The sequence below is a fragment of the Branchiostoma floridae genome, chromosome 5, assembly GCF_000003815.2.
Source record: "Branchiostoma floridae strain S238N-H82 chromosome 5, Bfl_VNyyK, whole genome shotgun sequence".
NCBI lineage: Eukaryota > Metazoa > Chordata > Leptocardii > Amphioxiformes > Branchiostomatidae > Branchiostoma > Branchiostoma floridae.
In genome coordinates, this window is record NC_049983.1 from 13,665,483 (window position 1) to 13,683,624 (window position 18,142).

At 44.4% G+C, this 18,142-nt stretch overlaps 1 protein-coding gene across 8 annotated transcripts in view; it reads right to left on the bottom strand.

Moving 5' to 3' along the window:
* Positions 1–18,142, bottom strand: part of LOC118415326 (protein Wnt-5b-like) — a 100,454-nt gene that overhangs the window by 26,128 nt on the left and 56,184 nt on the right. For 2 of the 8 annotated variants that reach the window (XM_035819833.1, XM_035819835.1), the window contains one exon: positions 783–1,473. In XM_035819833.1, the coding sequence (XP_035675726.1) occupies positions 783–874 (92 nt within the window). In that variant the 5' untranslated portion in view covers positions 875–1,473. Of the gene's footprint in view, positions 1–782; positions 1,474–2,003; positions 2,610–2,846; positions 2,961–8,622; positions 8,769–11,411; positions 11,558–18,142 lie in introns of those variants that run through there. The other 6 variants (XM_035819829.1, XM_035819830.1, XM_035819834.1 and 3 more) reach the window with 6 other exon arrangements.

The window sequence follows — 18,142 nt, forward strand, 5'->3', positions numbered from 1 at the left end:
CAACAGAGAAAAATAACAGAGCACAAACGTAAACACGCCCAGGAGAGGCCGCCCGATAAGGCTGACCCCAATTAATGCCTCCAACTGATGTCGGGCGATAGCGGGGTCTAGTAGTCAAACTGAAGACCAATCAGCGGCACTGATTTTCTCTCGCCTTGTTGAGAATTATCATGGGTATTTTTTAAGAATTGTAAGATACAAAAACTGAAAAAGGATATGCTAAAAATCAGTTTTAGTGGGTGATTACAACTACAAAATCAACCTTACATGTATATCAGTCATGAGAATATTTCCTTTAATCATAAAAAAAGGAACGCGAGGGAAGTGTCCGTCATATGACCACAAGTACTCGTATCCGTTTTATGAACTTGCACATTGTCCCAGTGTTTATGCGGAGGAAGCCTTATCTATTTGTTCATCTATCTCCGGAAGGGCTCAACCTAACCATCGATGTTCGTGTTAATATTATTAGTCAGCAATGTCAGAAGTATGAACATTCTTTTATGAACATTCCTGTTACAAGCAGAAGTTCGCAGCCACGGCAGCCAGGGACTTCGGCTTCAAAAGTACCGACGTAACCACGCCCCTTTTGTTCCTCTAACCTTCTCACCCCCTTCGGCACAATAGCATATAATTATCAGTAATATATATAATCCTACTCTCGTATATACACCCTTCAATACCTTTCTATGCAATAAATTCAACTATTTTGTATCTTGCCCTTAGATTAGGAATGTATTGAATGTTTATAAAAAAAGGAAAGAGAGGAGACATGTACTCACCACCAGGTGGCCCTGACTCTGCCCAGGTGTGTGTAACAGGACAGCAGTGTCACCAGCACCCGCAGTACCCTCAGACTCACTTGTACCGCCATCTTCAGACCGTGGTATCACACGTGTGGTACTTCAGACGGAGGTACCAAGTCCAAGTTCGGAGGAATGTATTGGAGTCCTGTCTCAGTCAGTGATGTTGTCACTGCGTTGAGAAGCTAGAAATGTACTCAGGAGGAAGCCTGGTACTACTATTTTTGATGATGGTGATCACCTATTGTACAACGCGAACTCTACACCAATGTTTCAACTGTGAAACGTGATGGGCGGCTCTCGCACGTGGATCGATTGATTAGTCCGCGGAGTCCAACCTACTGCGTTTTTGTGGTTCTTCTCTTCCGACGCGCAAAATGTCCGAGCCGTGACGTCCACAGGCAAGTTACGGTTTCCTTTGAACACAGCCTCAATCCAGAAATCCCGAAGTGGTCGTAAATCTAAATTTCCTCACAACAATCTGCTGGAATTTCCTCTCCGAATCTCGGCTGGTCTCGTCTGTAGCTGCTGCAGAATTCCCGAGTGTTACACTTGTGTCGATCTGTGACGTTCTTGGTGATACAGAAGTTCTGGTCTCATGTGCAGTCGATTATCCTGCACGCCAAGTTGGTCGGTCACTCGCCGCAGGGCTGCTGCTCCGTCCTCAAGTCTGAAAAACAAAGACAAGGTTATGGTCATCGACGAGGAATTCCTTCGAGACGCTGTTCCAATTTTTCACGGACTGTCGTCTGGGTTAGCGCGCGGCTGTGGGCTCCCGTGGCTGCCGGGATATTGGGAGACCGAGAGGAGCACAAATTGGCGATTGTTGGGACCAGGCACAGACTCTGTATGGGGGATCGGTGATTGATGGTACTATAGGAGGAAAATGCCACTCACGCAGTACGACATCACTATGCATGCAGCTAGACTTTGCCGGCCCCATGGGACCATTATGTAGATCTAAAGAACTGGAAACGAACGAGAATCTCAACCAAGTTGAGGAGGAAAATAAACCCTCACAGAAGCAAAACCATCTGGCGAGATGGACAGAAATTATCGGAGATTTACAAACGACCTGCCCCGTGCTGGGACTAGCGACTATATCACTCCGGGACGGAGACCAGGGTCATACGTGCTAGGAAGTGGTTAGATTACCGACTATAACTTCAATGGGAAAATGGAATAGCGATTATTGCTCACAATGAGGTTAGATCTACAGCTGCCTGGCACCGCCACAAACCTGGGTCGGGGTTGTTTGTACCTAGACTGCAGCTGGTTCTACTGGCTTGGTCAGGTCCGTGGCCACAAACACGGGGAGGGTGACAGGTTCCAAACGGGCCTGAAACGAGTCAACGTCCGCCTGGCCCGGAGAGGCAACCCGGTCCGAGGGCCACGGCAAAAATACTTGATCCTGTAGCCTGGGACAGCGGTCGTGGTGTGCTGTTGTGTTGGGAGAACATACAAGTCGAGGCGACCGTCAACAACAGATCCCTATCAGCCAAGCTTGACTGCAGAACAGAAGCACAGAAAGACACAGGAGTCCCACACGCTACACGTACAGCACTCAGCGCACCACACCACCACAGTACATGCACTTTGTACTGGACTTGGGCACTCAGGACGTACTAGTCGGGATATGTGTTTCCATCCAAGTTCCGGCAAGCTGTTGTCGGTTCCGAAGCGCGGCGTGGAGAGGGTACGATCAGCCCGGCTACAGGCCACACGGAGCGGCCAGTTGATTGATTGAACAAGGGGGTAACACGCCGGACTGTTTTAGCCGCGGTCACCCCTCTCGGGACCTGATTGGTCAAGCCCACGGCTATTAAACTCTCATCGTTTGCTCCAACGATTAGGCCGGTTTAAGTCCATACACTGTGTGTCGTTTCAACCTTGTCGGTCTTTAAGAAACGTCGGTGATTTTTCATCTTTGTACATTACATTTTCATCCCAAATCTACTCACTATAGTGTATACTGATGTCATGGCTGTGGAATTATTTTTCGAATATCAAAACGTACGTATCATAACGTATGCATAATTGTACCTGTATTCCACACCCGAGGCTGGCACAGCAGAAAAGTAGACTGGAACACGACTGTACAATGCACATCTCTTCTTGTTTCTACAGATGTGTAGCAGACGATAGTTTAGCTGAAGCCAGTTGGACCGATCCACCAGTACTTAATACACCCAGAAAGCTGTGGTATCTTTGGTTACGCTATCCTTTACACTGTTGCTACTGTCTGTAACAACAAACGGCCTGTCATCCCCACAAAGCGCTTCTCTCTCACCCACACCCCTCACCCGGGCGGCAACAAAAGACACCCACACCCCCCTCACCTCAGGTGTACCGTAAACATACAGCTATGTAACATTGTCTACCTGTCAACTCACGCCACAATGCCAGGCCGGCCGCAGATGAATTTCTGACCTACAATACCGGCAATGTAACTGCAGCGGAACGAGACGTGTAAAGATTGAAACCCAAAATGAACTTTTGTCTTTCTGTATCCAAAATCCGAGTTAAACAAAAAGGTCCTTAACACACAGAACGGGACAGGACGTTCTATGGCGACTCTGTCCTATATTCTATTCTACCATAGAAAGATCAAAGAAAGTCTTTTACCTAAACCCAAGTGACAAAAGAGATACGACCCCTCTAATTCCGCTCTCACCTGTGCCAATTATGAAGTATGAAATCCCATGGTGTAGGGGAAAAACAGTCTCTTTCTTCCGGGCTAGAGTTATGCATAATACCTAGGAAAATCCTTTATAAAATCCACGAACACTACCACCCAATATTCCTAAATCCGCGCATATGCAGATGGATACAGCTGACAGACAGACCAAGATCAACAAAAACGGCACTATAGATAGAATTGCTGACATTTATCATCCTTCCTGGCCGTGGAAAAGACGTCTGGAGACAAAAGACGCCGTCTGTGATCAAAAGACGCCTGTCAGGCTTGTTGGGTCCTTAATGTGTGTCTATAAAACGGCGCAGTGTTTGGTTGTGTGCTGCCGGTAGTCCATGCGGATAAAATGGGATCATAGCGACGGATGAAAGACGGCACGGTTAACAGCCAGGTGTGGCTCAATTTATTCAACTATAAGGCGCAGGCACACACAGATGAACTGTCAGATAAAACGTACGTGACCTCCGGTTCACCTAGACGCCGGCGCGTGGCGTAGGTGAATGCAAATTTGCTATGAAATAATGAATCATGTATCAATGAGGAGGAGATCTGGTGACGCTGCTAAACAATTTGGCACCACCCTTCTTGAATGTCGATTAGATCAGCATGTTGTCTCTGTATCATTGTAGTATACAGATCGGTGCCCAGCACTGTCGTCGTTTATTTAGGGGAATGGAAAGGCCATGAGTCAACAGGAGCGGTGAAGGTTAGGTCGATTGATGTTTCTCAGTGAACGGTATCACCGCTACACAACCCGACCATTTAGTCCCACCTACGAGTCGGGGTGTACTATACCTACCTGCCTTTTAGTATAAACAAACACGTTAGTGAGCCCTTCCGTTATTGTGAAGCTGCCACACTTCTACACAATGCCGACACCGCACTTGTATTAACTACACAATCAGGACCGAGTTACAAACAGACCCCGCACCCCTGCCCGGACCCATTACCTCCTCATTACTCTGTAGATCGCTTATCGGGAACACCGGGATAGTCCTTTGTCTCTATAGGAACAAAAGGTCCCAGAGTGAGCCAAAGGTTTCTGAAGGCAAGGTGATGCACTCTATAAAACTGGCGAACAGGTGAAACGCGTGCATTGTGGCATGTAGGCCCTGAGAGGACGCCTCTGTGTGTGGCGACTGTTCCCGCCGCGAATGTTCATTTTGTTACCTGTCTGCGAATGAATGCGAACTTGCTAACGCAACACATGCATGAGAAATGGTCCGACTTCCTCCGATGAAAGCCGACTGCCAGCTGCGGTCTAGATGGAGTAGCTAGCCGCGAGTCGAGAGCTTTTCTCACCGACGGAGAAACCTCGAAAACAAAGTTGACGGACATGACCGATTACTTCCGAAATGAGCCGCAGCGCGACCACCTGAAGTTCATCTATAATATTCCCTTGGCCTGTATGTCTATCAATAATATTGGCAGCTAATGGGCAAACCCAATGGGATTCATTGGGGTTGGTTCTCTATTTGATATATCAGTGAGTTTTTATAATGTTTTTATCATCTTATTCCTAGTAGTCAGGCATTTTAAAGGCTACTTACTTCTAGTCTTTGCTATCGATTTTTTTTCGATACATATGTGTCTTGAAGTTTTTTCCAGCCTTATTTCGAACTTTGACCCCGACCACCCGTCCTTTCCACAGTCTGTTGAGTCATGACGTAAGCCCTAATTGTTATGGTTCTCGTTCCCACAGTGTTTACACCCTCGCGGCCACTCGTGCCCAAGGTGTTGACGGACATCAAACCAGGTCAAGTGAAGTTCACGGTGGTTCATTCACCAGGTTATTTCCAGATCTGGCAGGGTAGCAGGGGAACCCCAAACTGTAGACATACACGCCACAGATCCCAGCCGGGAAAACCTCGCCAACCTTTGGCCGACAGCACACTGAACTTTCACACAGAGACACAACGTCAAGTACACTATCAGGATCAGGGGCAAGGAAATGGGCCCCAACCATACAAAGCTCGAATTTACCATCAACGGTCTTTATTCACTAAGACATGTAAGACGCCTTTTGAATCAATGGCAGTCCATTTTCTGTGTCAGGTGAAAGTGGGTGCCATCTCTGCCTCAACTACTCGTACGAAGGACTGCATCCTTCATATACCATAGCAAGGTGTTCGGCCAACTGCTCAGTTTATGGCCCGGCCCGCTCGCTGTGCCTTATTGGAAGGGCTGGGAGATAATTAACGTGCAGTTGTCAATATATTATTACAGATGACAGGAACCCAATAACGGTACCAACGTTTCTTTTTATAGCGTGGACACATACACCGTAGAAAATAATATAAGCGTTGAGAATAGAATATTAGAATGACATTGCGTATGTACGTAGTTTGATATGCCACCAACGTTTTGTGAAGAATGAATTGATTTAGTTTTCCAAGTAGGACAAAGATGTACAATAATTGAGTGAAGGCCTACATATATTTACTAGTAGTATTGCAAATGCTATTATCAGGACTTGAGACTTTATTAAAAAAATCCATTAGTGACGTGCCCTAGGGCACGCCACTAATCTTCCTGGACTTCATACATAGATAACATAATACATTGGTCAATATTTACAAACATCAATTTACAAACATACAAAGGACGATTTTATTTATCATTTTTTCCTGGTATACTACCGTGGGAAGAAAACTATCATTGCCCCCCTCCCTCATAAGTACACATGGATTGGTCATGCACTAGTCATGCACTACAACAGACCCTCTAAAGCCAAGGACGGCCTTTATTAAAGGTTTATTCAGTATGACGTCAGGTATTGACAGAAGTGACACTCGGTATTAGGAAGGGCGGGATTTGATGATTGACATGATGCTCAGATAACATTACAGTGATTATTTATCACTCTAGAAATTGCTGCGAGAAAAATGTACTGTTTAAATCTGATATCGCCCTACCGTCCATTGTGTGTGAGAGAGAGGCTCCGCGTTTGTCCAGTTACGCAATCGAGTTAAGTGGAGTGTTAGTAGAGTGAGACAGTCAGAGTACACAAGATTTAATCCATCCTCAAATATTGTGACCAGGCGTCGAGATGCAATCTCGACCTCGCGGCGCAGAACACCCTTTCCAACTCGAAGTTGGGCGCTTCACGCGGTAGCTTGGGTCGGCTAGTCATTGACGCCTAATCCGAAGCTGATGATCAGATCCGAATGAAAACTACGGTTTCGCCCGAAAAATCGCGCTGCTTTATGATATTTATGAATATCACTCCGCACCTGGAGTCGATAAACCAATGCTCGGAAACATACCTTCAGAAAAAGCAAAGTAAACGTAACGTAAAAGTAAAGCTACAGACTGGTTTGGAAAGAAAGGAAATACTTTTGGAGTGTGAATGTGCGTCCCCTAGCGTCCATAAGAAAAACTGCAGTATGTGTATCCCAGTCCAAGGATATAATGTCCAAGAGGCAAGGCCAAGAGAAAAAGATTGCGGATACGCTCCCCCAATGCCACTAGTTTACACAGATTAGGGTGATAATACATGCGCTACTCGCAACAGGAATACAGACTCATGTACATTGTACCTTCTGTGTGGCTTCACATCGTTACCTTGTTAGTCGGAGTTGATGCATGGATTCCCCCTCCCCATTTGTTTAGGGAGGCTTAGCGACCAATTATGCCGATTTCCATGACAAGGAGCGTGTCCAAAAGATGGGTTACGGGTAATTACTTACATTGGCAGCCGCTCCGCCCCTCTTAGGGCAGCAGATCACACAGATAATCAAAGCCACAACCTCATTATTATCTCATTTTGTCATCTACAGATCCTGATTTCTCTAGTATTAACGAAAAACTGAGCACAAATCTTGCAAAATAAATGCTACATCATCATATTTTTCGTTTAGTTTGCTTTGCCCTGTGCCATTTGTGACAAATCACGCAAGTTTGTATGTATGTACACAAAATGGTGACAGTACACAAAATGGTGACATGAAAGTTGTATTTTTCTTTTTCCTCAGTAAAATAAATGCCCATTGATAGGCGCCTAGGCCAAGAATACACTCCGCTTTCAAGGATATATTTCCGCTGACAACGCACCATCAACCGTGTCTATTTTGTAACAAACCGCTGTTATCTTTTCTCAAACAAACATTAAGGTTCCCCTCAGACATCTCACACTTCTCCCGGAACATTGGCAGGTGAGTCACGATCACATCCTTCCACAAACTTACACCAGTGAGTTTTCTGTCAAACAACCCAGACCTTTACGAGCCTGACCAGATATTCATGGGAACCGGGACACTGCGCGATTTTCGTGCCAGCGAGGAATTTGTTTCCCAAGTGGGAAAAGAACGTTACTTTTTTTCACAGATTAATGTGAAGTAGGGAAACGCGATGTTTGTCATCTGTGGCTGAGTGGCGGGGTTTCTCGAACAGAGTGCCTAATTTGTAGCCTGGAGTGCCAGGCGCGGTGGATAATGTAGAAAACAGATAACGCGATACAAGACGCCTTGGTTTTCTCCAACGATTCATGGGCGACGGCACCGTGTAACAACGATTTAAAGCCACGAACCGATTTAAGATATTTCTGTCCATTAGTAAGATGAAGTATGAAGTAATTAGTATGTATTTTCATACCGTGCGCCAAGAGAGAAAAAACAACAACATCCCTTTGCCAAAGCCGGCTTTGCCGACCTTTCAGTCTTTAGAGGTAATTTAATGGACGCTTGTCGTCCTTTCTTTTCACCTACATGTTTCAAAGAACAGCTGTTTTGTACCTTTTGCTGCAGTGATCCACATAGCAGCCATCTACCCACAAGGTCGGGCCATGTGACACCAACCCTAGCGCGACCCGGAGAAAACCTAAGCTACAGCGTCCTGAAAACTCACTGCACAAAAACGCTACTTTTTCATCGATATCAAGCGCTAGCAGGGCGACTCATGACTACACGTGCAGAACGTAGTGGATGTGGGGCGAGATGTTGACAGCGATTACAAGAACAGGTTTGATGAATTGGGTCGCCGCCAGAGTAGACCCAGGGCTTCCTCTAGGCTCTAGACCACAGACCACGCGGTATGGGTCTGGCTCGTTCTTACACACAATTTCCACTCACCAAAAGTCAAACATCTACACGATTTAACAAAATGATAGCACGAGAGATGACTTACCACTTGTAGACAGGGCGAACTTGCCGATTTTTTCCTCGTCAAAGCAAGGTCTTGATGAAAGCTGCTTGGTCACAGTTTGGTCACAGACACACATAAGAAGTAAGAGGAGGGAAGGACGCCTGCTCGCTACCCGTCTAAAGCTTTGGGATTAACCACTGCACCCACGGGGGGAGGTAGGAAGGGCCAGGCACATCCGGATCGGTCTAATCAAGCAGGTTAAAATATTTTAACCTCCTTGTTCTAATAGGTTCTGTCACCTTTTTAGTTTCCACACTGAACACTCAGCGGAAATACAAAACTGCCAAATCATGTAGCAACATGAATTAATCAAAGGAAAAACTTTTACTTGTATCAACGCACGGATTCCGCTAGGAAGCGTTTCAGAAAATATCATTATCAGCATGGGAAGACAAACAGGATATAGCCTGTATACTTTGGAACATCCATAAAGCAGTGAACGGAAGATACGTCCAAACTACACGCCGCTTAGACAGGCACACGGTGTGATTGAGTCAAGCAATGTCTTAAGTTAGCAATAACAACGGCATGACTGTTTATATGACTAAGCATCATTTCTAACCAAGGACATTATCCATGGACATGAAAGCAATGAAGTTAATTGCCATCACATATAGTCTGATAACTATCATTGTTCTAACCAGCCTTGGCGGTGAGAAAAAATAAAAGATTTGTGAGTTTTTGAAGCTCCTTGAAAGGGAAACCAGTTAGAAATGTGTCAAGCTATTTCCTCCATTCCTGTCTATGTTTTTCTAAAGATTTTAGTAACACAGTAGTCGTGTGAGCAGTAAGTTGATAACCAGACACTTTCAGAAGTGACGATGTAAAGACTGCCGTCCAGTCCGGCACAGGTCTGACCGCAGATCCCCTGTGGCCGCTGACTCAACCTTCAACCAGGTCTGGATAAAGACGACCTGGGGACCATTCTTCATTGAGTTACTAACTACCTGCTGACAGATACAGGGGAAATTCTAGTTGTGTTCTTCAGAAAGAAAGGGGGAATCTTTCATCAGTTCATGAGTGATCACTAATTGATTTTTAAATTGGCTCTTCTGCGTTGCGTTTCCCCTCTTCTCACGTGGTATACATTTGCATACAAAATGAACATCCATTGGCAGAAGACTCGGTTTGTGTAATCTGGAGGCTCTCGAAAAGGATCGTGGGTTTAGGTGTCCGTTTCTTTTCCTGAAAAACAAGCCTGATCCCATAATCCCTTGGGGCTGTGCACCCTTTCAAGATGGCAGCTCGTTGGCCGTGTCGGCGGGAGAGCCGGACATGCCTCCGCGGCAGGGCCTCTGGGAAAGCCTGCTGGCTCCTCCTCCGTCATTAGCAGATCGGGACATCTGAGACTTCCAAACAATGTTAGAGACTAAGCTAAATCCACAGGGGGTAAACGGTACAGGGGTCTTTTTTCTCCCTTTCATCTCTGACGGGACTTGTTCCACCTCACGTGTCTGCAGCAGCTAACAGCAGGTAGTCGATGAGTAGGTAAGCTTCACGGCCGTGTGACATTTTCGTAACAGCCCTATCAACGTTGTCCTTGGTAAGACATCGACAGAAGCAATACATCTCAACAAACTACCATATTCCCATGAGATTTAACTTTCTTTTCAAGTCTTCGTTTCTGATAATCCCCTCTAGTTGTACTGGCACATATAGGGACATCTAACATTGAATAGTGGATCCACCTACCTCCAGGAAAGGGAAGAAAGTATTCCAACGCAAACAATATACCACTAGTACATCACTTACCGTTGGTTCGAGGTTGTCAATCACAATCTCAGGAATCTCTCCTAGCCCGGGTAGATAAGGTGTTCTAACTACACTCCTGTAGGCAGTGCGATGTTATCAGGTCATACCACGAAAACAACAGAAGCGAAGTTCCGCTGACGAACGGAAAAGGCAAGAAATACGTATGTATGTATGATGTATTGGTGAATCACAGTAATCCAACAGTAAGTCCTTGAATCCAAGAACAGAAGGACAGTCTTACGCCTGGTGTGTAAACGGTAGAACGTTTAGACGATACCTGGCTAAGACAATAGCTGTCTAGTTTGATATATGACAATGTGTTTATGGTAGCCTTAGCCAGGTAAGACAGCGCGCCGCGGGCAGTGATGGTGACAGGTGAAAACAACGCGCACTCAGGTGGGACAAGTCACCACCAGCTGACTGTCAGGACGCGCTCAAGTCAAGACCACCGACAGAACCAGGATCTCATCGTAAACACGCGCACAGTCTATCACTGATGCTAATATAACCACTAATAGTCACTGGGTGTGGGAAATCCGGTGTCTAGTTGCTTTTGATCTTCACGTTTTACTGTCAGCGACAGGCTAACGAACCAAGAAGGTAACAGGGAGACTCCGAATAACCTACTTTATCGAAGAAAGGAACTAAAACAATGGCTGAACTTTTTCTGTTCACCTCTTGTGGTAAAAAGACGGTGAAAAAAATGTTCAATACCTTGTTCACAATCGGGAACAAGACAAGCGGAGAAATTTACTTAAGGTGTAAGAACAAAATTTTAAAAAGTTCTTTTTTAATGCTCCTTCGTAAGAAGAAGTTGTTTAGAAATGGTCGGCACAAAACGAACAGAAAAGTGCAAATGCTCGCAAAAAAGATAACGACTTCGATAGTTAAAAAGCAATTCAAAAAGACTTAATAAGACTTTTGCGCTTCTCAAATGGAAATACAAAGTTATGGTTTCAGTTTTCACTTTTATGATAAATTTGGCGCGGTATTAAGACGTTTAACATTAAGCTTCTCACCTCTTTGATGCAGTTTGTAGTCTTTTCGTCCGGTATCCGCTTCCTACCCTAACAAGTCTGACCACAAGTCACGTTTGAAAACTCTCCGCTAGTGTTGCTGTAAGGTGCGTCTGACAGCAAGGCGTGCGCGCTCTGACTAACCCATGGAACCTACGCTCTTCGGTTTTTAAACCAAGACGTCTGTGACGTCACGTCTTCCGCTGGTGGCGGAGTGAAGAAACCTGCGATGACGTTCTAACGAGGAATCATCTGAGAGAACAGCACGAGCCGACAGACGAAGGGAAGGAGAAATTGTGTGAAACATGGAATTTTTCCCCGAGGGTCTTTTTGACGCTCACTTGACAAGAGGACCAAAAGCGGAGATGCCCACCCACGACTAGAATGTCGCCATTTGTCGCGCGCTGAGCCGAGGACGTATTAATTGTCGGAACACTCGTAAAAATTAGCAAAAATGTTTGACCGCGGGCTGGAGTATATCTTGGTGATATCTACCGTACCGATGCCGACGACTCTAGCGTTTACAGCGGGATAAGAGCTAAGCTTGTACACATGTCAATATGCACAAGCAATGAAGCCCTGCAAAATACTTTTGCGGGGTGAAATAGGCCACAAATTGATTCTTCCAATTGTTTAAAGCAAGGAGCCTCTTCAAACGTCTGTAAAAACTGCAAACACTTAAGGAAGATCGTAATGTCTGTACAGTCCTTATCTGGACAGTAAATCGCGGTGTAGAAAGGTCCGTGTAAATGGCACAGCTCGTGTGATCGCTGATATGGGGACAGTCTAGACATACATGTATTACCGCATTTAGAAGAGATTGCCAGTTCCTGGCTATAGGCTCTGTTATTAGTGAAACTAGTATCTAGATAAAAAGAATTATAAGGTTACATGGGTTAAACTTTTTTGTTCAAAGACAAGTGTCTGCGGAGCGAGAGGCATTTTCGCCACAAGGATTTAGTAGATGACTGCACGGAAGCGAGGACTAAACTTTGGACGAATCAGAAAAGTTTTCAAAGTTTGTATGTCACCGTTTCTTTTGTGGTCCTACCAGAAACGATAGCGCAAAAGGCATAAAAGTGAGTTTGTTTTACCATCTCACTATTGTTTGCTGGTAAATTGGATAGATGTTCACTGGGTACATGTAGCACTCATCCTACAGAACCTGCATTAGAACACCGATATGCCAGGAAACTTAACATCCCAAAAGCTCTGTAGAGCGAGGCTAGCAGTGACGCGTCACATGAACAGTTTGGCCTGTAGAAGATTGTCATGTCCGACTTCTGAACTTAGACTACCTAGTAAGTAAACTTGAGCCGTCTGCTCCTCGCTAATTACTGGGGAGGGTCCCAACATGATCCTCCTGGGCTAACCACAGAGGCTGTTAGTTTAAGCTCCAATCTTCTGTGTGCATGCTACATTGTTAAAACAATGTTAAATGTAGGCTTCTCAGAAAGACTAAAGATAACCATCTCTCCATTGTCCTGCTGTGTGGCAGGAAATCCTTGAAAGTTTAGTATCTCCTTATTAATTTGAGATACCATTAAGGCAAGAGATGTTGTCAGGATAATCTGTATAAGAAGGTCGCACTAGAACATTGACATTTGAACAGAGATGACATTAAATGCATTATCCTGTTATGTTCGATCTTCAGATGGGTAGTTCTCTTAAATTCCATCTAACTTAATTACTAAGAAGAGTGATGATGTAAACATGTTTATTAGCCAGGGGCACGGGCATGCCGGGATGTCTATATACGGTGTTAGAGCTCGGGCTTCGCGTCTGCGCTCTGAGTCATGTGGCACGGACTAGTTCCAGGAAACCATGGGCAGAACGGGCGGATTTACAGCTGCGAACCTGCAGTACATGGGCGTGCCCTCAAGGGATCTAACTTGGAGGAGAGATGTCTTAAGTGTCATTGACCTTGAAGGATAAGGATCTTGACCTTGTGGTGCGCACAAAAGCCACATTTGCTCTCTGTAAACTCTGTAATCAGTCGCACAGCATCTGACAGCATATTCTTTTAAATATCTTCTATTATTAAGTACTATTTGATAAGAGATAGACATGCACTTCGGTGTGTCTATGCAACTCAAGCTCGTTCTACTGTCAATAAAAGACCAGTTCAACTGTACATATGTTTGCATGTAAATCCCTGAAATCACGGCCAACTTCAAGAAGCATGACTTTTATGACTTGTTATTCTTGTCCGAGGTTTATGAGACATTTGTGAGGGACTAGAGGTCAGTCTACTCAATTTAGCATTGGCGACATTCCAAGAATTGTAAAATCTAATGAAGCCAAGACTAAACAAGAGATTCTATGGCAGGTATAGTTGAAGACAGGCTAAGGAGCTCAGGGATTTGTGTCAGACAAGTTTAGCAGAGTTAGACCTTACAAGATCCTTAAAGACGTTATATGGAACTCCCTTGTTGGATTCCGGAGAAAAGGCGTGTCAAGGTCAAGTTGGAAATCTGGAAGTTTGAATGAAAGAAAAGAGAATGCGATGTTACGATAGAAGACTAGTGTAAATGAAGGTCATTCAATTAGAAAACAAAGACGGCGCGAACATTAGCAAGAAATGAAAATTGGCAGTATTGAACAGTACAATTGAAAAATTATAGCATTGACACATGTCGGCACTTTGGAGCAGATAAAAATGAAATCAAACATGTATGAAATATACAGTTTAGGGTTACTGGTAACGAAAACACGACATGGGTTCCAGGAAAGCATGGCCGTACGCACATGGGGAGAAAAACAACCAGAACCTGCACCTGGGCTGAGACAAAACATGATTTGTGCCTCCGGGCATAAAATGTTCCATTGATGGCGGATTTTTCTTCTGACCACATCAGAAAATCCCCAGCAGCTGTTCCTGTATGAATCAGTGGTCTCCCGACCGGGCAATGACCTGGGAGGTACGTCTCTGTGAGGTCATTGTTGTGTCCACAGTGGGTGTTCCTTACAACGTCCCATTTCCCCAAAGGTCACCTGCGACCCTGACCCACTGTGGTCACTAAGCATTATCGTATTTTGTATATCAAGGAAAATGGTAAGCTGGCATGTAACGTTTTAAACCTGCCATCATCTCCGTACACATGGTGACCACAGAGGCGAGGAAATGATCGAGACACAACCCCCTTCCATCTGCTTGAACACTAACCTTAACGTGTAGGTACTTCACGGAGGCTCCATGTTAGGGACAGGAAGTTTTTCAAACCCTTTCGACACGAGCTTCCCTCCTCTGCGCCACTTTACTCCGCACTCAGCTGTCACTGCAAGCCTTTCTCAAAACCGTTCTCTTTCCTCCTCACCCGATACGAGAGCCAATCAACCTGCCCACATCCACGCTCTGATTCCACAATTGTTCGCAGCACATCGTTACCATGGCAACGTTTCTCAAGTATCGTTCGTCTTCTCCTATCGTGACGCGTGTTATAAAACGCTGTTACGCTCTAGCACCATAGTGGGGCTATAGCCATTGTAGTGATGGGCGGATATAACCCATCGACGTGAAAGCCAGAGCCATACATTTCTGATGGGTAACCCGTTACAAGAGTTAGTGAGTGGCCTTCAGTTAATCACTGTTTCATACGGTAAACGTTGTTGACCGGTCATATCCTGGGCAAACTAAAGAGCACGTGAAGTAAGTCTGAATACTAAAGAAACCTCAGTTCTATGGCTCAGCTCTAGGTTTATACGAAGAGTGTAGCAAGTGGATTCAAAAGTTGGCTGAGTAAACGGTTCTACAGAAGCGCGCCCTTGTTCTCTGCACCAGCACCTGGCCTGGCTTAGCCTTGAACTTGGCGGACGTGCACAGCCCCGGGCTAAGGCGCATGCACCACTTTCGCGCCTAACTTGTCCGATGGGGTATAGAGGCAAATGTAGGTATGGTAGATTACACGTCACTTCCAATGTATCAGAAATACAACAACGTTAACGCACGTTCTTACCAGGTTTCTGCTATAGGGTAGACATTTTACCAAATCTTTTGTTTAGAAAGCAGGGTTTTAGTCATCTGCTAAGCTATGAGCCCTGTTTCTTTAAGAAGACGTTGATCAGACAAGGCAGTGCGTTTGTGTAGTCCTACGTTCAGCATCTGTCGAATATTGTACTGGAGACCAAAGGACGTGCTATTGTCATGCGAGATTACGAAAAAGACACAGTGTCAGCCGTACCTAACGGTCAACATCCAATTATGATCCATCAAATGTCAATAGAAATAGCACCTACCAAACCACATGGCACAGATACATGTTGTTGTTGTTGTTGTTGTTGTTGTCCTTGTTTAACGTCTATGATAACAGTCAGTTGACAGGTCCCCAAGAACTCATTGAAGAGAGATCCAAATTTTCCCGTGTTCTTGTCTTGTCGTTTACAGGACCAAACACACAGGCGCAATAACCTGGCACAGGCCACTATTACACCTTAGTGGGGAGACTGGATAATTTCAACTCATCAAATTGTCTAATGTTCAGTTGTAAAACCATCAATAGCAAAATATAGATTTGGATCACATATATGTAGATTAGTGTGTCTTTAGAAACCATCCATAGAGTGTGTAAGCCTAGAAATTGTAAAATTCAGTAAAATGGTTGAGCTAGTCCCAACCCAGAAAGGAGAATGTTCTGTTCCAGACCTAATGCCCAGTGCCGCCGGTAGGGTCGAGTGCCGCACAAGAGCGGGCTTAGTAAGGGCAGGAATTAGAGTGTTCTCCCGGAGTGGCTTGGAAAGAGCGCTTGTTCTGCGACACAAAAGGTCGCTTGTTCCCTCACACAGTGTCCCCTCATAAACCAGGTAACATGCTGGTAGAAAAACACACAACTGCGAGACGTACAAATGTTTGTAACAACATGCACTCTTGATTTGTTCAATTATTACAGCGCTAGAAGCAAAACAATAGATTCTGGTACATAGAAAACCGTTTTTCCGGGTCTAGAAAAAACACCGACTAGTCCCACCTCAAACACGGCCAACTGCAGTCTTTTAGCAAACATAACAAGCCTTATATGTTTATCACTTAACTATATTTAACGCCTACATCTGCTAAAAACTACTTGCAATCGTCTGGGAACCAACGCGTTAGCTGTAAAAGTCGATATAGCAAATCTCTAGGAGAAAGAAAGGGTGTTAAGATCAGCGCTGAGAATAGAGTCGGGGAACTAACGTAAGTTTACGTAAGGATTAAAGACTCTGCACCACAGCCGCCTGACGGCAAACAAGCTGTACGGCTATGGATCAGCTAATGCTCTAAGCAGACGAAAAGTGTAACGCCAGCGTAACAAGCTTTGTCTGCGACCTGTTTCTCACCAATTTTGTATTTCTGCAGTTCTTTCTTACATGACAGAGGGCGCTTTCCTACTATGGAGAGAGGTTGTGGCAAGTTTGAAACTCGTAGACCGTTCGCGGTCCTGAGACTGAGTGATGAAAAGGGGTTTCTACCATAGAGGCTACAATGAAAGTATACATGTGAGAATTAAGTCTCCATGATTTGGCAGAAACAGCCCTAAATTGGATTATATGTACTCTTGACTTAATTAATTATGGAATATCATGAATGACGTACAAGAATGACTAGAAATAAAGAAAACTCGGCCGCAGTGAGGTTGCCAATGTTCCGGAACTTCAGTGAGTCGAGATACCCGCTTTATATAACAAACCTAGAGGTCAAAGCAGGCAATATCACTCGCTCGATGAGGATTGTCGGACATGCATAACGTTATGTGACAAACATATACATCTCCAACTTTATTTTACTGTGTTATCTTTACTGGGTTGTGGATATATTTAACCAATGGATATATTAGGTATGACAATGATAGCTGCACTTTGTTTTATGTACGCCAGATGTCGCCCTGGCCCTAGTTATCCACTCTCGATCGCTTGACAACAAGACAACATGCTAGTATTCTATTTAGTCAGTTTCTTCATTAACTTTGTTTGGCGTAAGATTGCATATAGATAGTAGTATGAAATTAGGACTATATGAAAGAGCAATTGCTTTGTTGATTTTTGTTGAGCTATTCTGTTACTGAATCTTTGAAATAGTGACTTTTCTGTGTTAGGACACAGCAAGTACATTTTACGGATGACATCTCACTGCATACTCCAAATTCAGTAAGAGAGGGCGAAAAAACAAGATATCTAAATTTTCATAATCGTTATAACAAGAATTTAAGCGGCAAAACCTGACATTAAACTCACCAAGTCTTCTATTTCTGTATTCAAAAGGTGCACAAGCTGACACTAGAGTGGTAGACTGGTATCACTAATCAAGTTGACAACTTTTACAGTCATGGCTACCACATTGGTGCCTATTTTACTATCGGAGTAGTTTCACTTCTACAACTACAGTCATGTCTACACGTTCCTCATAAGTACAATCACATGATGTAATTGGTATTTTCTTGCAGTGTTCGCCATTTCCGGAGGGGAAAATTCTTTTCTTTTTTTCAAACTCAGCCGAAAATTAATGAGCATAAAATTTACTTGCTGTGGCCTTATTGTCAATACATTACAGAAATGATGGAATAATATTTACCCACCATCTGTATCCCGTCTTTTCAGAATGATTTTGGCGGGAGAGGTCAAAATTCTTCCAAGATATGTTTAATCTAATTTTCTTTATGATTTCTAAAAACGGCACCAGGATAAGGTGTATGTATCCATCTCAATATCTCTGTGACCTAGAAACACTTAAATCGGGTTTTACGCACGAATTGACAAAAGAT